This window comes from Erythrolamprus reginae, chromosome 3, assembly GCF_031021105.1.
Source record: "Erythrolamprus reginae isolate rEryReg1 chromosome 3, rEryReg1.hap1, whole genome shotgun sequence".
Taxonomy (NCBI): domain Eukaryota; kingdom Metazoa; phylum Chordata; class Lepidosauria; order Squamata; family Dipsadidae; genus Erythrolamprus; species Erythrolamprus reginae.
This window is the reverse complement of record NC_091952.1, coordinates 38,606,158-38,627,915: the sequence shown is the minus strand read 5'-3', so window position 1 is coordinate 38,627,915 and position 21,758 is coordinate 38,606,158. Positions and strand designations below refer to the sequence as shown.

The 21,758-nt window shown below is 36.3% G+C and overlaps 1 protein-coding gene and 1 long non-coding RNA gene across 2 annotated transcripts in view; one reads left to right on the top strand and one right to left on the bottom strand.

Annotated features, from left to right (window-relative positions):
• Positions 1 to 1,636: 1,636 nt before the first annotated feature.
• The window catches only part of PIGU (phosphatidylinositol glycan anchor biosynthesis class U), a 24,590-nt gene continuing 4,468 nt past the window's right edge, over positions 1,637 to 21,758 (bottom strand). The window contains exons 4-12 of the mRNA XM_070744859.1: positions 20,791 to 20,853; positions 18,033 to 18,142; positions 16,842 to 16,942; positions 15,054 to 15,151; positions 13,593 to 13,747; positions 11,678 to 11,821; positions 8,527 to 8,651; positions 7,399 to 7,541; positions 1,637 to 4,356 (exon numbers count right to left, since the gene is read on the bottom strand). Coding sequence (XP_070600960.1) covers positions 4,243 to 4,356; positions 7,399 to 7,541; positions 8,527 to 8,651; positions 11,678 to 11,821; positions 13,593 to 13,747; positions 15,054 to 15,151; positions 16,842 to 16,942; positions 18,033 to 18,142; positions 20,791 to 20,853 — 1,053 coding nt within the window. The 3' untranslated portion in view covers positions 1,637 to 4,242. The remainder of the gene's footprint in view (positions 4,357 to 7,398; positions 7,542 to 8,526; positions 8,652 to 11,677; positions 11,822 to 13,592; positions 13,748 to 15,053; positions 15,152 to 16,841; positions 16,943 to 18,032; positions 18,143 to 20,790; positions 20,854 to 21,758) is intronic.
• Positions 7,625 to 17,201, top strand: LOC139163765 (uncharacterized). The gene is made up of 2 exons (XR_011558522.1): positions 7,625 to 8,673; positions 16,608 to 17,201. It is a non-coding gene; the product is annotated as an uncharacterized lncRNA (long non-coding RNA).

Genomic DNA, 21,758 nt, shown 5'->3' with positions numbered 1-21,758 from the left:
CATAAAGAATCTAATTTATCTAAGGCATTGACTCACTCAAGATGGCATTGGTTGTTGCTCATAGCATATAAAACCAGCATTTCTTTGCAGTTGACAAAGATAATACAAAGCAGATAATACAAAATGCCATTGAATGGAAAAGCCATTCCACAGAAGGGCAAATGAGTTGTATTTTGTAGTCCAAGAGAATCTCACTAGCATGTTATTTTCTATGTCACCAAAAGCTTAGACTTCAGACAAGGCAACTATTTTATCAAGCAAAATGTGTTTGATAATACTAAAGCTTTCAGTTTAGTTCATATCTACTGAGGAAATGAATTATTTCTATAAATAACAGATGTTTTAAATGTTATGAAAGACATCATAGTTGGTTGAACTGCAATTCCTGGATATTCTGGAAAAATGATAGGTCAAATTTATATCTGGGCAGAACCAGATAAAGGTACTCTGTCTCTTCTGATCACCTCTTACAATCTGCTCCAGAACATACATAAGTTTATCAATCACTGCTTTGCTTTAGTAGATACTACTAGTACGGTAGCAATGGAAAACGCATGATAGCACCATTAGCTTCTCACATTGACTGAGTTCATGATGTAAGTAATTGGGGGTGTATTACATACAATCATAGTAAGGAGGAAACCTATGATTGAAATCAAAGTTTACACCTTATTATCTTCCACTCCACACATCACATGCATCAAAAGTTGAGCGATCCTTGGTTCTAAAAATCTTAAGTTCCCTTTCTTCTATAATCTTTTCATACATAAAGCCTTCTTTTTTCCTCTCCTTCGTCATCGTCACCCTGAAATCTCCCTACTACCATTCCTTTTGTTGGAAAAGGAATCTTAATTGGCAGGGGTCCCCAAACTTGGTCACTTGAAGACTTGTGGACTTCAACTCCCAGAATTCTCTAGCCAACTATGCTGGCTGGAGAATTCTGGGAGTTGAAGTCCACAAGTCTTCAAGTGGCCATGTTTGAGGACCTCTGCTTAATTGGTGTTCATCTATCCCTTTATGGCAAGTTTGGTTTGTAAGATTGGACTTTTCAGATATGTCATGTTCATAATGGGCACAAATAAGTATAAATAAGCAGATACCATAATTATGCAAAATTTAGCATATAACTGGCACTTTTAAATTTTTGACAGTAACATATATACAGAGCTGACTCCTAAGACTGAACAGGCACTAATTTAGGGGCACCAAATTTTAAGAGATGCAAAAACCAAAAAGACTTCTGAAAAAAACATAGAAAAGCACAAAGTAGTGATGACACACTTCCTGAGCTGGTATGCTTTAACCCTACTTGAAGGTTAAATATAATTCCACAGCATAAACATGAAATAAAAATGAAAATATCCCCCAAAATAATGTCTGGGGCTGAAAATCATATATGGAAAACTGAAAGAAGAAAAAAAAAATCTAAGGGGACGCTTTTAAAAATCCTTATAAAAGTGAAAAATGAGCCAAACTATAAACCTATGGCAGCAAAATATCTAGAGAAGATCCTGAATATATATGTATTTCTTTCCTATTCTTGCCATCACCTTATTGTTAATGTTCACTGATTTAAAAAGTGGACTAGTAAAAGTACTTGCACTGGCCATGAAAAAAACTAGCCGAACAACAAAGATTCATATTCAGGCAATTGTTTATTAGGCCAACGTTTTATAAAATAAGTGGGCAATGCTAATTTATTCCTGGACATTTAAATTATCTTGTTTAATTCATAATTCAAACTCTTTAACACCAATTAATAAATCTTAAATCGGTCTAACAAAAATATAAATACCAGACTTATGTATATAATACAGTCCACTGATATTATTTCCATATTTATTCAAAAGTAGGAAACTGAATTGTTCTTGCTTTTTAAACCCTGGATAAGGTAGAGCAGAGTTCTAGAATAAGTTAGCCAAATGGAAATTGGATCAGTTACAAATGCAGCAGCTTCTGCTTTTCCTATGCCTATATAAAGTCACACATTAAAAGGTTTTCCTCTTATCAATATGTCCACCTTGCAACAGCCTTGAATTTGACATAAGATGCCAAAGGAAGACCCCTCAATAAGAGACAAAACAAAAGACTCTCTAGTAATGTATCCATTTCATTTCTTACTACTAAATTATTGTATCCAGATTAGTTGGAACTCACATAAGATTACATCTCTCATCAAGATGATTATCAATTTGCATGAAACAAGAAATTTGATTTGATGGTGAACTTTATAGTGCTGGGATATAATAGCAATAGTACTTAGACTTATATATCGCTTTATAGCCCTCTCTAAGAAGTTTATAGTCAGCATATTGCCCCAACAATTTGGGTCCTCATTTTACCCACTTTGGAAGGGTAGAAGGCTGAGTCAACCTTGAGCCTGGTGGTATTTGAACTGCCAAACTGCAGGTAGCCAGCAGGCAGCAGAAGTAGCCTGCAGTATTGCACTCTAACCACTGCGCCACTGAGGCTAGATATAAGCTCTTCCAATATATGAACATACAGATAATGAATGTAATGATTTTTAATATACTGATTGTTTCTAATTAATTGAGGCAGCTGGAATGGCTCTTTGTTTTATATACATGCACACTGCTCACAATCTTGGGATTGGACAATACAGATTTTTTTGGTAATACAACATAGAGTCCTTTCTAGACACAGCTGCGGTGTTCCACATCTAATACACTCTGTAGTTGAATAAGGCAAGATGTTTCTTTATTTTTAATTCCTTTTGAAAGAGCACCTAGTAGGAAATACATTGTAAAAAAAAAGCACGTATGAATAGCCTGCAGAATGGCTTTGCAAAAAGTTACAGATGGCATATTTAATACTAAATTCAGTGCCTCCCAATCTTATCATTTCTGCTCACAGGTTAAAAAAAAAAGAGTGTCCTTTTTCTGGGAACTGGGAGCTTGGTTAAATTTTGCTCTGCTTTCCTGTGATGAAAACAGACGGTGACTAAAATAACAAAGACACCAGGTACAGCTATATTAATTTGGAAAAATTATAATAGCAAGTACCATCCATCCATCCATCCATCCATCCATACATACATACATACATACATACATACATACATCTTAAAAGAAGAAATCTGCCCTGACAACACTGAAGGTAGATGGGAAGGGACCAGCCTTTTTGCACAGCCTCTTTTCTAACACCCTCACATTTCATTGCTTGTCCTGTCAAGAGGTAACACTTTGGGTGGAATCTGCATGAGTATTGTAAAGGATTAGCATCATGTGGAAATAGATTGGTCTGATTTGGAGAGAAGTTAAAACGTTTGTACTTTCTGATTATTTTTGCACAAAATCAGAAAATGTAAAAAAAAATACATATTATGGTCTCAAAATTGAATCAAGGTAGAGAAATTGTTTTATGCATCTCTTAAAAAATGGATTAGGTAGCTCAGCCATGACCATGTAGATCCGTGTGCATTCCACCGGGGGAGGGGGAGCAGGATAGATTTTATATATCATGCTGTGTTAATCTCTCTTCCTTAAAACTAATATCCAAATAGAATAGTGGTATCTCCAGACGGAGAAACACCATTTTCCCTTAAAGTAAAGTGAGCAAATTCTATCCGCCTTGTGACCTTAATCCTAATCCTGACCACTGTTGTTTAAAATCTGGGATTTAGCTCTCCCTGATTGCCAGACTGGTTCCGACTGGTGCTGAATCCACCATCTGTCTAGAGCACTTTGTTGTATCAGGCCTCCTAGCTACTCGTATTTGCACAAGAAGTTCCATGTAGATTCCCTTCCTTCAAAGACCTCTGTAAATTTAGGAGAAGATAAATGAACAATTACAGCAAAGGACGCAAAGCAGGAAAAATAAAAATAATGCATACTATTTGTTTCCTGAAAAAAAACTTCCAAACAGTACGGTATTCCCAGAAATCATCATTATCATCATCACCTACTGCCTTGCTTCTAGGTACAAAAGCTCATTTTGATTGTAAGTCCCAATGCAGTTTACCCGAAGAATCTCACGGATTGTTGAACAGGGTTCACAACAATGCTATGGCCGGAGGAAACAGCTTTAAATAGGGATACAGGATATAAATGCAGTCTCTTCCACCTTGTTCACAAGGATCCTGTATCAGGATTAGCGTTATTCCCATATCGCCACCTAGTCTCCATATGCAAAACAGTTCCTTCCCCAAAACCAGTTCCCCACCCACTTAAGTATTTTTTTTTCCATAAATGTCTATTCCTCAAGTCACATCCAATGCCAGGATTATTTAAGAACCAATATAGGATCTGTCCTATCTTTTCTTATTAAGTGGATTCCGTGAATGAGGTAGTATTCCCTCTGCAGGAAGGCATAAAAATAATCCGAGATGAGAAAAATCTGTGTGAGAGAGAGAGAGAGGGAAAAAAAGTTGATATAACTTCCTTTAAAACAAAAAGATTGCACTTAAGAAGATATTGTAAACATTAAAGCTTACCCCTGTATGCATTTAGTAGTACTGTATATACATATCAGACTGATTGGTGGAGATATGGATTTATTTATTTATTAGATTTGTATGTTGCCCCTCTCCGTAGACTCGTAGGATTTACTTTATATAAAGCCAGCTGACTGCATTATGATAATATTACAATCAAGAAATTCCAAATTCCCAATTTCAAATCATACCCAGATCCGTAGCGCAATCCACATCAGTATTTCCTTCAACTTGAAGATGTGTGGATTTCAACAGTCAGAAAACTATTCCCCAGTTGGAGAATTCTTGGAGTTGAAGCCCACACATTTTAATGTTCTCAAGTTTAAGGAATGTTTTATGTTTTTGCTTTTTGTAAAAATTTTAAAAAATCAATAAAAATTATATTTTTTTAAAAAAAAGGAATGCTGATCTATAGTATAGATAGAAATAGCACCAAATTTTTTCTCATTAAATTCTTCCGGTTGGAAATCCTTTGACATCAGTAGTTTTCTCTTTTCAGAGACAAATAGAGATTACAGGAAAATGCATTCAATTCATAGCTACCTGCCACTGGCAAAGGGTACAAAGGAAAATATATATGTGTGTCTTGGATCCTGTATTTGTTTGCACCCTGAAGAGTAACACCATCTTTTGCCAAAATAATAGCTTTAGTGGTTCTAATACAATCAGTGTTCCAAAAAGAACATTGCTATCTGTCTACAGTTTATATATGACCATGTGGGTAAGCTAAAAAGATGAAAGGAGGAAACTTTTGTGGATGGATGAGAACAAAACAGAACTAGTCTGGTTTCTTGCCTCTGGATCAGGATGGCTTGCCTCAATTGAGGGAACTATGAATTCTGAATTGCACCAGCAAATTTTACAGGAAAATGTCAGAATATCTGTCTATGAACCAAATCTCAAGAGAAAGTGGATTATGAACTAAGCAATGACCTACTGTAAACATACAAATCATATGGCCAAAGAATGATTAAAACAGAAGAAAGCAAATGTTTTGGAATCATCAAGTCAAAGGTTTGGCCTTAATCCTGTAGAAATATCGTGGAAGGGCATGAAGTAGGCAGTTCATGCCAAGAAGCACGCCAACAGCGCCTAATTTGAAGCTGTTCTGTAAAGAGGGATGGACTCAGATTCCTCCAAGTTGATGTGCAGGGCTGATCAACAATTATGATACCAGAAATGTATAGCTGCAGTTATTGCTACCCAAGGGGGACACTCCTCTTACTGAAAGCAAAGACTCACATTTTTTTGCTACACATGAATCATTTTCTTCAATAAATAAAGGTACATGTAATGTTTTGAGTTTGTCTAATTGGGTTCTTTTTATCTAGCTTTAGGATTGCATAATATGGCTTTTATGTATGAAGATATTAAAAATGCAAAAAGCTTCACACTTTTTAAGCACTACTGTACATAAATACATCTCAGTGAGATAGTCAACTAAATTTTGAACCAGTAAGGTGATTCTATTACTACAGTACTAGCATTCCTTCATCTATTATTCTTCTTTCGGTTATTTTTGCAAACCCAACAAACCATATTGCCAATGACAAGTTGAGCCTCAGCAATGCTCCCATTATGTTGAAATTTGGCTATCAGTTTTAGGAGATAGAAAAGCCAAAATCAATATAATAAGCATTTTTTAGACTAATAGATCAACACAAAAATAAAGGCTCAATTTCTGGATTTATAGAACTAAAACAATATATGAAGATAAATTTGGAGAGACAAAATATGGTATAGTATTGTAGAACCTTAAATTGAACAGACGAGTAGCTATGAACAGCTGATCTATTTGATGAGCTAATATTTCCACTAACACTGTAGATGAATGCTTTCAAATATTAAGCATAAGAGGAACAAAACAAGATGGATAGCTACATCACAGTCAAGAGTATTATGCATTGCAAAAATGCATCTTAGGTCCAATCGAGTACAGTCACATCTATAATTTTCACCTCCTCATCTATCTCTTGTCAGCAATACTGACTACTTACAGCCCAAACCAGGGATTTTTATATAGCAACACACTTCATCACAATAAGATTTAGTGATACACAACTTGCAGGAGTGCTACTTCCCTTTTCAGATGAACAACCATTAAAGAATAGGAGAGCACTATGAAGAGGACTAGTTGCACACTGGTGATTACTAATCATCTAAAAGCAGATGGGTTTAGAAAACTGGCAAGGCAGTTGGGAAATTCCAGCTACAACGGAGAAAACAGCTGTCATTCCAACCTGCTAGGCTGAACGAAATTCTCATGCAAGTAGTACTCATATAAATGAATATTGTGTTTTACTTTCCCATTTTCCCTAGAACTCTAATAAAATGTATTTGGATTTGAGGCATTACATTTTGCAGAAAATGGTAGATTGCTATTACTCCATGCATATGATGACAAAATCATGCAAATGCTATAATTACATATTTCAGGCAGGACAACTAATAAATCTATAGCTCATGCCCTCTGTGTAATTATATACATCACTGCTTGGACGCAGACCTTTGGTCATCACTGCTGATGCCCATAATTTGGAAACAAAGAACCAAAAAGTCCAATTCAACAACCCTGATTAATATTGTGATAGCACATTTGAAAGATGGATATTAACTAGACAAATTGTATTAAAAAAACCTGCCCTAGAAAAACTCTTATACAGACATACAAAGTTATTAAATTTGCCCCAATCATTGGAAAATGCAAGAATCTACATGGAGCCCTTATTAACTGAACTCCTATTTATCTCTACTCTTAACTCTGGAAAGATTTGCAGCACTTTTTCTTTTTGATATAAAAGAAAAAGCAAAAGCCCAAGGATATATGTTTTTACGTTTAGTACCGTAGTACTTTCAAATATATCTAGAATGTATAAAACAAAGGTTAGGAGTCAGGGAGTCTGTAAGGGATACTTAACCCACATGCAATATTTTGTTTCACTAACCTGGCCTACATTGAATGTCAATGTGATTGCATAATAAAAATTGGAGTTTGCACTTCCTGCATAAATCCAGAGATGCCATAAAACCGGGAACAGCAGGGAACACACAATGAGTACGCAGGAAAGTATGAAGACATTCCGCAAAACTACAACAAAAAAAGCAGAGACATCATTAAAGCTGGTTAATTGATACACTGAGGCATTGTTGGCTTGTCCTATCTTAGTTACAATGGGTGGCACATACTAATTTAGAGGGTGGCTCCAGAAACAGCTGCTACAGAGGTCCCTTTCTTAGAATCGGTAATTAACCACAGTTCCTGTGGGGGAGGAAAACTTTGACAGGTTTATTTGTGCAGTTTTCCCAACTGCACAGGACAGATTCCACTTCCGAAATTGAAGCAGGTGCAAATGACAAAATACAAGGCTACCAAAATATAATACGGGTGGGTAACTGGGTGGACAGCTAATTCTGGATTGAATTCTTCCTGTTCTGAAATAAAATTCTAAATGTTCTAAAATCTAATATTTTATAGAACAAAGTACTGTCTCCCACCACCCTTTTAAGATGCATTACTTAAGTCAATGCATAGCAATTAGAAATATATTTAACATTGATAAAGTACTTTCATTCATTGATTTATTTTTATTTTTATATTTTATAACAAGACTCCCAAAGTGATTCAACAATACATTGAATTCATAAAGCCATACACTATTCTCTGAAAAATCAACAATACATTGAACCCAAAAAGGCACACATTCTTGGAAAAATCTTACGTTTCAGTTAAATATATCAGAAGAAAAAATAAGTAGAGAATATTGTTCAGTTTTCATGAACCAACTATTCACATTTTTTTAACCTTCACAATTGGAAATGAGATTCACCATGTGATGAAATGAACACTCCATTGTTGTATCTGATTCAATCAGAAATGTATCCAAACAGTTGGAGAAACCAGCTACTGGAAGCAGGTTTTGGAGCTCCTTAGTACAGAGAAAATGGCTGAAATCCAAATAGATCCACTTATGAAAAATAATGATCTCTTACTAGATATTCTATATTACTCCTTGGCCCGTTGTCAAGGTAGCGACCATAATGCACAATTTCCACATTAATAATACAGAACTTACACTGATATAGGTGGCTCCAGAGAGGAAGGAAGGCCATGTAGAGAGCAACATCACCTACAGTTGGGTAGGACTTAAAGATGGAAATGATGGCCAACTGAATAAACATGAAGAACATGGGATGTTCCCTAGGAAGAAACAAGAAGGACTGTAAGTAATTGGGTGACTGAGGTGCTGCTGTTCTATATACAGTGATACCTTGTCTTACAAACTTAATTGGTTCCGGGATGAGGTTCTTAAGGTGAAAAGTTTGTAAGATGAAACAATGTTTCCCATAGGAATCAATGGAAAAGTGATTAATGTGTGCAAGCCCAAAATTCACCCCTTTTGCCAGCCAAAGTGCCCATTTTTGTGTTGCTGGGATTCCCCTGAGGCTCCCCTCCATGGGAAACCCCACCTCTGGACCTCTGTGTTTTTGCGATGCTCTGATTTCACTGAGGCTCCCCTCGCTGGGAAACCCCACCTCCAGAATTCCGTTGCCAGCGAAGCACCCATTTTTGCACTGCTGGGATTTCCCTGCTGGGATTCCCCTGCAGCATCACAAAAACATGGAAGTCCGGAGGTGGGGCTTCCCATGGAGGGGAGCCTCAGGGGAATCCCAGCAGTGCAAAAACAGATGCTTCGCTGGCAACGGAAGTCTGGAGGTGGGGCATCCCAGCGGCGGCAGTGGGTTTGTAAGGTGAAAATAGTTTGTAAGAAGAAGCAAAAAAATCTTAAACCCCGGGTTTGTATCTCGAAAAGTTTGTATGACGAGGCGTTTGTAAGACAAGGTATCACTGTATTTTGAATTACCACAATTAATTAGCTTTAATGCACAACACTCAGAATATTGAGATAAAAGGTACTTAAGACTTGTAAGACTCTACTCAACAACTCTAATATATATAGCTTCTGTTATCACTAGCACATTTGAGCTTTAAATTATTTATTCCAGGTGGTTAGGCATAAGACAGGAGTCCCTTCATTGATACTTTGAAGATTTGTGGAATTGTCACTTGGGAATTCTCCTATCTAAGAATTCTGGAAGTTGCGTTCACAACAGATCTGGAGGCAGACAGGGCTACATGAAGCAAAAAGTAAAATAAAATAATAAGGGCAGTTCTTTCACTCAGGTGGTCTGCAGTTTAAAGTAGTCTAAAATGGATTAAGTAAACTAAATGTATTTGGTGGTGTGAGTTGTCATTGGTGTCAATGAACAGTTTGCTCTTCCAGTATTAAAAATAAAGAGGCCATTAGAACTGATGACTGATTTATTTCATGTATGGATGATGTATGCAGGCATTTCAATCTGAGACAAAACAGAAATTTGGAAACATTACAAAGCTGGAGAGTAGTTTTGGTTTATTTCAGTAAAAGTCAATTAAAAGCAATTGTTTGGTATTAGCTTATGCCTGGAAGAGATAAAACCCTCAATTTGTGTAGCTTTTCTTCTAACGGTGCATTATTTGCCTTTGAAATGAAAGCACTGCTATATATTAAAGTGTTGCCACATCCTCTTTCAAAACAGCTTCTGAGAATATTCAATGAAGATTTCATAGAGAAAAATAGAGAAACAGAGAAGATTGACGGCAGAAAAAGACCTCATGGTCCATCTAGTCTGCCCTTATACTATTTCCTGTATTTTATTTTAGGATGGATAAATATTTATCCCAGGCATATTTAAATTCAGTTACCAACCACGTCTGCTGGAAGTTTGTTCCAAGCATCTACTACTATTTCAGTAAAATAATATTTTCTCATGTTGCTTCTGACCTTTCCCCCAACTAATCTCAGATTGTGCCCTTTGTTCTTGTGTTCACTTTCCTATTAAAAACACTTCCCTCCTGAACCTTATTTAATCCTTTAGCATATTTAAATGTTTCAATCATGTTCCCCTCCTTTACCTTCTGTCCCCCAGAGTTCATTAAGTCTCTCCTGATAAATTTTATGCTTAAGACCTTCTACCATTTTTGTAGCCCGTCTTTGGACCTGTTCAATTTTATCAATATCTCTTTGTAGGTGAGGTCTCCAGAACAGAGCAGTTTTCCAAATGTGGTCTCACCAGCGCTCTATACAGCGGGATCACAATCTCCCTCTTCCTGCTTCTTATACCTCTAGCTGTGCAGCCAAGCATTCTACTTGCTTTCTCTACCGCCTGACCACACTGTTCACCCATTTTGAGACTGTCAGAAATCACTACCCCTAAATCCTTCTCTTCTGAAGTTTTTGCTAACACAGTACAATACTCAGATTGAGGATTCCTTTTGCCCAAGTGCATTATTTTACATTTGGAAATATTAAACTGCAGTTTCCATTGCTTTGACCACTTATCTAGTAAAGCTAAATCATTTGCCATATTACAGATGCCTCCAGGAATATCAACCCTATTGCACACTTTAGAGTCATCAGCAAATAGGCAAACCTTCCCTACCAAACCTCCCCCTATGTCACTCACATACATATTAAAAAGAATGCTTAAAAAGAATGTTCATTGCTCCCCTAGGTGGCTTTGGCCATGGAGAAACTGCTTTTTCCAACAGCCTCTTGCTTTTTGAGATACCTATTACAGGTAGTCCTTGATTTACAGCCATTCATGTAGTGAACATTCCAAGTTACAGCAGGACTTTAAAAAAAGTGATTTATGAACATGGTTCACACTTACGACCACTGCACCACCCCCTTGGTTACCTGATCAATATTCAGATGCTTGACAACTGGCATTTATTTATGACAGCTGCAGTGTCCCAGGATCATGTGACAAGCAAAGTCAATGGGAAAGCCAGATTCATTTAACAACCCTATTACTAACTTGACCACTGCAGTGATTCACTTAACAAGTGTGGCAAGAAAGACCATAAAATGAGGCCAAGCACGTGCTTAGCAATGGAAATTTTGTGCTCAATTGTGGTTAAAAGCCAAGGACTACCTGTAGTGTGTGTATAAGACAAAGGAAATAGAAAAAAAAACCTATCGCTATATAAGGCCAGTAACTTATAAAAGTGTAAATTCTTAATAGGAAAAACTAAACTGTTTAAATTAGTTTGAATCAATTCTTGACAGTTTTAAATTTTTAGTTAAAGTGAGGTAATATAAAATATTACCAACAATGAATCTGACCTAAACTAGCATATTACAATTAGGCAAATAAATAAATAATTGTCAAGAAGCTGCTTACTTTAATTTTAGCGCCAATGGAATAGTGTAGAAGAAAACATTGATTTGAAAAACACACACAAAAAAGTGACTGAAGTGTTCAAACATTTCAGCAAAGAAGTACCAGAAAAGGCCAACGTTGGGTGTCAGGTCTGGAACAGACAGGCTGAAATTGACAGAATATAATCATTAGTGAATTATCTGTACTTATAAAATTATATTCAGATTCACAAATAACTTCAAAAAGATGTCTGGGTTACAAACAGGAAGTGTTTCTGTTCACTATGAAGACATGAAAATAAACACAGTGGTTTTTTAAAGATACTTTTAATATTCTTTTCTTTGTTAAAGAGTTATATAACTCCTGAAAACCCATCTTTGTCGTCAAGCTTGGGGGAACTGAGACATCTTCCCCTTGCCTATGTAGTTTCTGTGCACAACATGACTGTATGTATGTTTTTATTTACTGGGTTTTTTTAGATTTTTTATATGTATAATTGCTATTTTAGATTTTAATTATTAGATTTGTCTCTATGTACCGTTTTTATCACTGTTGTGAGCCGCCCCGAGTCTGCGGAGAGGGGCGGCATACAAATCTAATAAATACAAATACAAATATATTCAGCTTTTTCTTCAGAAGCAAAAGTGAATTGGTACAGGGTTCTCTCCCTCTATCTCCCTACAAATCATCTCTATGAGATAGGTTAGCTCAAAAGAGAGTGATTTTACCAATCATATCCAACAAAAATAAGGTATTAGGATTCACTTGAATTTTTTTTTTTTTTTAATTCAAGAAACTGAAGTCCACTATTGCTTGCCTTTTCACAGTAGCAAGTTTTGGGTTTTTAAAACAATTTTACTTTGGGTTTTAGACGGTATTCGGTTAAAAAAAATAATTAAAACCACTCAGTAATAAAAGAACAAAAGATTTTCAGTACTTCTAGTCAAAAGACAATTGTACAGATAATACAGAGTCACTTGGTTTAGATGGATGGTGAAAGAAATTGAATAAATGAAGAAAATAATACATTTGAATTTTATCATTTAATAATTTCCCATGGGTAGCTGTTATAAAATCTAAGATCATGTTGATCATAGAGTGAAACAAGTTGCAAAACAAATGTCAGCAATGATCATCTAAAACTACTGTTTGAAAATCATATTTCTTTTTTACTGTCATTTACACTGTCATTTCTGGGAAACAACAAAAAATCCAAAGACATTAAATAGACAACCTAGTGCAAAGCACAGTACTACATGGACTTTCCTATAAAAGTGGCAGGTGTCTCTGAAGATTTTCACTCATCAAGGCCACGGTTGTCCAAAGGATAGTTTTCAAAAGGTTAGTGGATTTTCTTTGTTTTTTTCTTTGAAAGCATTTTACTTCTTCTCTAGGAAGCTTCTTCAGTTCTTCCAGAACTGATGTTTCTTAGATGAGAAATGAAACATTTTCAAAGAAAAAAAAAGGAAGTCCAGGGGCTTTTTAAAAACCATATTTGGGACAATCTTGGCAAGTGCTAACCTAACCTACTTTTCAAAATCCACTGAAGATTTTTCATTTTTTATATGCAGCTTTTTACATGCACTGTTGCATTTGTGAACATAGCTTTTCCCATTCCACAGAATCTAAGTTGTGGATTTTTTAATCATGCAGTCCATACTTAGAATGCCAGGACAACTTAATCACACTTCTGTTTCACTGATCTAATTAAACACTTCTCAGGTCATTCAGATCAACAAAGAGATACTATTTATCCAAAATGCTGAAGCAAGAAACCACCTAATTAATAAGACATTGAGCAAAAAAAAAAAGGTTTTAAAAATAAAAGGTTTCATTCAATTGTTTTGTTTTGTTTCATACTTTGAACTCACAACTTGGGAAAGATCTTTGTCCTATATGTAGGTGGTTATAATGCAGACAAACAAGATCTACTTACATGAAACCATAAACAGATGGAATGAAATCCCATGAGTTGAGAACGAAAAATGAGAGAAAAATTATCACCATCAGACTTCCCAAATATAGTCCTGCATATTGCATGGCGTAATACCAGAACTCCTTGCTTTTCATTTTCACTGGTATGAACTGACGCTGGAGGGAAAAAGTGACAACAAAGTATAGTTTTGAAATGTCTGCATGCAATTTCTTGCAAGCAAAATATGTGAAAAAGGTTTCTTTCAATTATTTAATTATATTTATTTCTGATATTAAGTGAAGACATTAGAAGAAAAAAAATTCCTATCTCTTAAGCTCATATAGAAATCAGGAGGCTATTGCAGTGTTTCCCAACCTTGGCAACTTGAAGATATTTGGACTTCAACTCCCAGAATTCCCCAGCCAGCGAATGCTGGCTGGGGAATTCTGGGAGTTGAAGTCCAGATATCTTCAAGTTGCCAAGGTTGGGAAACACTGGGCTATTGTGCATATGAGTACAGTCTTTTTTACATAGGAAGGAAATGATCTAGGTGAAAAAAACCTGTCTGGATAGATATAGAATATGAAAATCCATCTTTCCAGGAAGGATGGTACAGGATACCTTGGAAGAAATAATAGTGGATCTATTCTTCTTTATTTCTTAATGGTTTTCTACACAAAATAGTGTTGCTGTTCACAAAATTGCTGCCTGCACATATAATTTTATTTATTAAATGTTTATGCTGCTTATTTCCCATATAAAATGTGACTTTTGGTGGCTTATAGTAATGCAAATTATGTACTCCATTACAATTCAGGTTGAGGCTTAATGAAGGACTTTATCAACTTTGATTGCCATAATGATTGGTCTTAATGGAAATTAAAAACCCTTTGAATTTTCTTGCTCTAAAAGACTTTGGAAAATATTAACCATGCTACTTTTCTGCACTGACTCTGGATTAGGAGTTGAGAGAAAAGTTTTACAGTAGAGGCTTTGTAAATTTTTAGTCAGAGAAGTAGGAGAGTGATAAATGGAAGAGAATCACTGCCAGCTGCAGTTCTTCTAGATCAGTGTTTCCCAACCTTGGCAACTTGAAGATATTTGGACTTCAACTCCCAGAATTCCCCAGCCAGCACATGATGGTTGAGGAATTTTGGGAGTTGGAGTCCAAATATCTTCAAGTTGCCAAGGTTGGGAAACACTGTTCTAGATGTAGTTGATTTTAGAGGAAGAGCTGCAAACAGTACTTCCCTTGCAGCAGCATAGATAATTCCCCAATAATTTTAGTTACAAGTTAAAATCTCTGATCCTATGAAGATGATTTGCAAGCAATTTACAGTTTGCTTTCTCATTCTAACCATCATCTAACTATCAATCTTGTAGGTATAGTTATTCCTCTGCAGGGCTGGTTAATTCATGGTGGCTAATCTTTATTTACTGAAGATATTTTTAAAAACTCATTTGCTCTTATGTAATAGATACCTGTACTAAATAGAGAAGGGCTGGTGCAAACAAGGTAAGAGGATACAAAGACTGGTATGTTGCTAATGCCAGAAATATAGCACTCAGAAAAGAACTACCTGCAAAATAAAGAGAAAAAAGGTGTAAATAGCCAGTAACAACAAACTTCTGGGTGAATATTATTATTATTATTATTATTATTATTATTATTATTATTATTATTATTTATTATACATAATCTCTTATATTTACATTACTTAATATTTATTGCAAATCCATATAAAACGTGGACTGGCACAGTAATTCTGAGTAGAGATTTTGTGCATTCTGAACTAAACCGTGAAGTCTAAATGTTGATGCCTCAAGTATAAGGCTTTAACGATCCCAAAAGGAATCTAGCTTTTAAAGGCAATGGCTACACTGGTTCCCTTTGTCAATTAAGTTAATAACTTTAAACTAAGTTAATAACTTTAAACTAATTGCAAGTGTAACTTTAAACTAAGAGCAAGTGGTCTTGGTGCCTGGATGGGACCTAACTCTTAAACTGATTAGGCTTAGCTATTAGAAACAAATGAAGACATGACAGAAACCTAGAGGTTTGTAATGATATTTGTATTAATAACAATTCTCCTCTTTCTCTGTCAGGAAACCATCAATAGCAATATAATCAATATTTCCTTGTGGTCCTTACAAACATTGTGTCACTTTTAGGGAAATCTAAGATGTCCGACATACAAACAAACCATATCAAACCAAACATAGAGTTAGAGCAAGTATAACTTGCTCCAACATGTTAACACATAGTAACTTATAATTTATGTTTGGAATGTATGTGTTGTTTGATTTTAATATGATAGGGTTTTAGTTATTTCTTTTAATATTAGATTTGTGCTACTATAATATTGTTTTTATCATTGTTGTGAGCCGCCCCGAGTCTACGGAGAGGGGCGGCATACAAATTTAATAAATTATTGTTGTTGTTGTTGTTGTTGTTATTATTATTATTATTATTATTATTACATATTCTGAGAGGAAATTATTCTAGAAGTCTATGCAGCCCAGGTGATTTGCTGAGCTTTGCATTATTTTTCTATTTGCTTGTTTACCCAGTTCTATATTTTAATGCTGTAGCAGAACTATCATGCAATTTTAATCAAAACGGATCTCAATATTCCATCTTTTAAGACATGATATGAAAGAATATATTTGAAAGAAGATGCAGATCACTGTTTTGAATTTAATCTGATACAAGCCACAAAAATGTTACACAGAAAAAAACTAAATATGGTCCATACAATTATTAACACTGAGACAAAGTTCCAATTTTACAAAAGTTTTGTTTTGCCAACTTCAATGTCAGTGAAACATGGAAGATGACCTGGCAGGTGGCACAAAGATTAAATGTGTCCCATTAAGTGCTGCCTTTGAAAGATTCTGCCATTACCTATCATGATTGTTGATCCTAAAATCCAGATCCTACATGCTGAGATCTTGCAAAAAATTAACTCATGTGAATACAGGACATTGTGATACAACAGAAGATGTGCTTCATAAGACAAATTTTATATCTTCCAGATCAGCTTCATGCCAAGACTAAAATTAGCTGGACAACATGCGAGGAAAACCAAAGAGATGCAGACACGATAAAACCTGCTGCAGAACATTCCATGAAATATGTAAATTGCTGATATCCCATTGGAACAAGCAGAAACATCTGCAGTTTATCAAAAACTTTGGAAACAATTTGCTACTTAATGTGCACAGCAGTACAAAGTGGGCTATTTCTACATGAAAAGCAAAGTACGTTACCTTTTATTGTTGCCAAAATGAAGAATGCAACTATAGCATTATTGATAGCACAGGTGGATTTTGCCACACAAGACAACACAGTGTATGGATTCAACAGGTAACTGGGGGGAAAAAAGACATCCAAGTTCACATATATATGTCAGTTTTCTTCCTCAAATTTGCCAAACAGATGCTTTATGAGGGGTTTACAACTGGAATTGATATAGAGATATTCTCCTCTTTCATTTTTATTACTCTGCAACTGTATTTAAAGGTATGCTATTTCGATCCATAGGTAAAATCGATTAATAATTCTTATTAATCTTGATGGATATGTACTCCATAAACTTATCCAAATCTGTGATAAATTCCATAAATCAATTATGTACTGTGTGAAGATGGATCATCCTTGATTTTAAACACCTTAATCATATATCCTTCAAGCCAAACATTTGGGATTCTGTACTCAATCACAAAACTGGTACATAAAAGAAAAGTGAGTGGGTTTTTTTACAATCGTGTACAGCATGTTCTGATAACTCCTGCAACATACCTGGAACAATCATTTTGGCCTTGCCATTCCTTTGGATTAATTTAGAGATGTGAAGAGGGAGGATCTCCTACTTGGGTAACAGTCTATCCTCCCTACTAACCTACCCAGGCCTTATGCTCTGGAGAGGTTCTCCGGCTTTTCATATGACATTTTAGGAATTCTTTCCAGAACATGATACCGTAGTCTTTCGAGACTGAAAGATGCCAATGAATGAATGAATGAATGAATTTTTGATGCCTTCGAGTCAGTCATGATTCCTGGTGACTGCCTGGACACCTCCTCTTTCCTTGGCAAGATTTTAGAAGTGGTTTCCCACTCATTGTTTCATAGCGCTGAGAGTGAGTGGCTGGCCCAAAATCACAGAGTTGGCTTTATGTCTAAAACAGAAGTAGAACGCAATCTCCCATTATCTAATCTGATGCCTTAATCACTTCACTAAACTGTTTCTCTTATTTGGTGTACGAGTCTAATTTAAACAAATCTCAAATTCTCAGCCAAGAAGCACTTCTCAATCACTCAAAGTCATAGACTTCTGAAAAAGCAAAATAAAAGGTCTTCAAAAATAAAATAAATGTTCCAATGCTCTCCGCATAAGGAAGATAAACTAAGATAAACTAATTACCGGTAGTTTCCAATCTCTATGCAAAAGCAATACTTACAACAATGCTACTTTGAGAGGAACATAGTACATTTCCATAGGAGTCCGGATAAGCTCTGAAGCATCAGATGCATATTTATCCAATTCTATTAGCAGTTTTTGCTTTTTAAACTGTATACAAAGAAAAATGTGAAAGTAAAAGTAATGTGTTTAGCAATTCTGCTCGTTTTTATGATTCCTGCAAGAAATACTTAACTTCCTGGATCGTTATCCAGGTTTATAAATTCAACATTTACACCAACTTGAATTATTATTGTATAAGCCCTGATTATTTTGTATTGACAAGATGCAATATATAGTAAAGTGCAGTATATTCAACTCATAACTGAATAACTTAATCATGCCAAGCTATCTTCAACCCATTGCCTAACATGTATTTCAAGCAGCTGCTGGTTTGTAATATTGTGTTCACTTCTTGTGATCATGGATAATGTGTTCCTAATACATTATCTAAAAGTTCTGTCTCCAGATAAACATACAGAATTATCCTAAAACAAGCCATGGATTATTGCACCCAGTTTCTCCAGTTGGTAACACTAGAAGGCACAGACAAAGAATACAGCAGAGAGAAAGGGAGCAGCCAGTTATTATTAAGAACTATATTCATGACTGTTCATAGAGTCTACTCATCATTAATTCATTATTATGTTCTCTAAATTGTAACACCAACTAATTGGCAATGACTCTGAGCACTGTACAGCAACATTTGGAAATGGCATAAAATATAAGATACAATAACAAAAGAAAGATTGAAGACAAACATCCAAATGGCCAAAGATCTGCCAAAAAAACCCACCTCTCAGATTTTAACATTTTCCTGAAGGTGAAGCAGGGAATATTATTCTACAGGGTAGAAGTAGCAACATAAGCAGCATATCTGCATGGCACTGGTGGGACACCGAACATGCTAACCCTGCCAGATCTTATGGGATAGGCAGAATATGTATAATTATATTTAAAGGTGTTGGTAAGAATTCATTAATCTTTAAGACACATTCGTTTCCTTGGCAAAAAAATAAACAAAACCCCCCAATCCATCACTTGTTCTTGATTTAAGCATGCACCCTAGCCTTTAAATATAATTGTGTATCTACTGCATATCCTGTAACATTTGGCAGGACTAGCATCAGCCCCATCATTCCCATAGAGGCAAGCAACTTATGTTACTATTTCTACCCCCTGAAACAGCATTCCCTGTCTTCACTTTCAAGAAAATGTTTAAAAAATTAAGGCTTGGGGCATATCCCAGCGACCAGTTAGGTCCCACAGAGTGGATCTTCTCCGGGTCCCGTCAACTAAGCAATGTCGCCTGGCGGGACCCAGGGGAAGAGCCTTCTCTGTAGCGGCCCCGGCCCCCTGGAACCAACTCCCCCCAGAGATTAGAACTGCCCCCACCCTCCTTGCCTTTCGTAAACAACTTAAAACCTATCTCTGCCGCCAGGCATGGCAGAATTGAGATCCTCTTTCCCTCTAGGCCTTTACAATTCTATGCATGGTATGTATGTATGTATGTTTGGTTTTTATATTAATGGATTTTTAATCATTTCTAATACCAAATTACTATTGTACACTGTTTTATTGTCGCTGTTAGCCACCCCGAGTCCCCGGAGAGGGGCGGCATACAAATCCAATAAATAAATAAATATATATTCTGAATAAATCTAAAACTAGAAGTGCTAGATGTTCAACATGGATGGAGAGTAGCTCTGCCAACAACTGACACATGAAATCATTCAAAGGAGCAGGTTGAATGGAATCCAACTCAGTGTAAGGCAGTTCCAAGTCAAGGTGTCTGAGCAGACCAGCCTTCCTCAGGTGGATACTCTGCAAATGTCTTCTGACAACTCCCAAGATTCTCAACCCAAATAAACAATACCCAGTGATCCCTCGATTATCGCGGGGGTTACGTTCCAAGACCTCCCGCGATAATCGATTTTCCGTGGTATAGTGGTGCGGAAGTAAAAACACCATCTGCGCATGTGCGCCCTTTTTCCACGGCCGCGCATGCGCAGATGGTGGAGGCAGGGAGCGACAAAAGTGCGGAAGCCGACAAAGATTGCTTTGAATGTCGGCTGCCCCCGCCCCCCCAGCACCCGCTCGCCCGCCCGACTGCCCGCCCGCTCTTTCGCTCGCCGCTCTCCCGTTCGCTCGGCCGGCCGCTCGCCGCTCTCCTGTTCACTCTCCTGGCCGCACGCTCGCTCGCCGTTCGCCCGGCCACCCGCCGTTCGCCCGGCCGCTCGAGAGCAAGAGGGGGAGAAATAGAGATGAGAGAGGGAGGAAGAGAGTGTGAGAGAGGAAGAAGCAAGATAGAGAAAGAGAGAGAGAAAGAAAGATGAGAAAGGAAGGAAGAGAGTGAGAGAGAGGAAGAAAGAGAGAGAGAGAAGAGTGGAAGGAAGAGAGAGAAATGATAGAAAAAAGGGGAGAAAAAAAGAGAAATGAGAAAATGATTGAAGCACAGAATGACAGGAAAGAAAGAGAAAGAGACAGAGAAGTGACTCTTGGTGATGACGTATGTCGTCATCGGGTGGGAAAAACCGTGGTATAGCAAAAAAACCGTGGAGTATTTTTTAATTATTATTTTTTGAAAAACCGTGGTGTAGCGTTTCGCGAAAATCGAGACCGCGAAAATCGAGGGATCACTGTATGTAAAATATCAGGAGGGGAAAAACATTGCTGAAATAGAAGCTGGGAAGATGATAACAGTATGAAGAAAATGCACTGGAAGTAATATAAATAAAAACAGGCACTTATCTACTCACCAAAACTTTGTTGTAATCCTTAATAGCTAAATAAAGGGCTAATGCTGTCAAAATATCTGTAAACTGAACAGAAAACAAATCAAAAGAATACCAAAACACAGGTTATTTTGCTCAATGCAAAATTGTACCTTTAGTGATTAAACAAGTAATTTGCTAACATCAGGACTGTCTGAACAAATTAGTTCATATGACTAAGTACTGTAATCAAACAATGCCCTGGCTATGTAAGTTAGAACAGGGAAGCCATGGATAAAATTAATTTCACAAGATTAGGTATCAAAATTTCTTGGTCACAGAAAGTATTGCTGGGAGTGGATTTATAGTATTTTCAACTTACCAGCAATGGGTTTTTCGCACACATCCCTATGGCTACGTGATTTCTATTTTAGATAGTTATGAATTGGTGATTATTCATATAAATTTGACATGTCCCGATTTCAATATAAACAACTGTGTAACTTGTTTTTACATACATGATTCAATGAATTATTTAATATGCTCTGGGATATTCAGTATTATCAAGAAATACTTTTGGAAGAAGATTTGCAGTAAATGTCAAGAAATTATGGTATACCAGAGTTTCTTAAACAATTTCCAATGCCTTGGATAATTATTCAGTGTAGGACAGCTTACTCTGAGTGAAACTAGACTTAATAGATCTGTGCTGCAAACATCCGGTCAATTACTAGATAAAAACAAAAGTATAAAGCTACAGATCTGGACAACCACAACAGGGCAGCAAAGAGAGACAAAAAAAAATCTGCCTGTATCTCTGTTGCCCCAATCTGTTATCCCAATTTTTGCACTCCAGATGTGGGATCCTATCAAAAATTTCTGGAAATATAGAAATGTACTCAAAGGGAACATGAAGTTGAACGAAGATGCTGCTGTAAATATAATCCCAACCAATTTTTCCATATATGTTTTTTAAAAATTACACATAAAATATCAATGTTATCCTAAACATG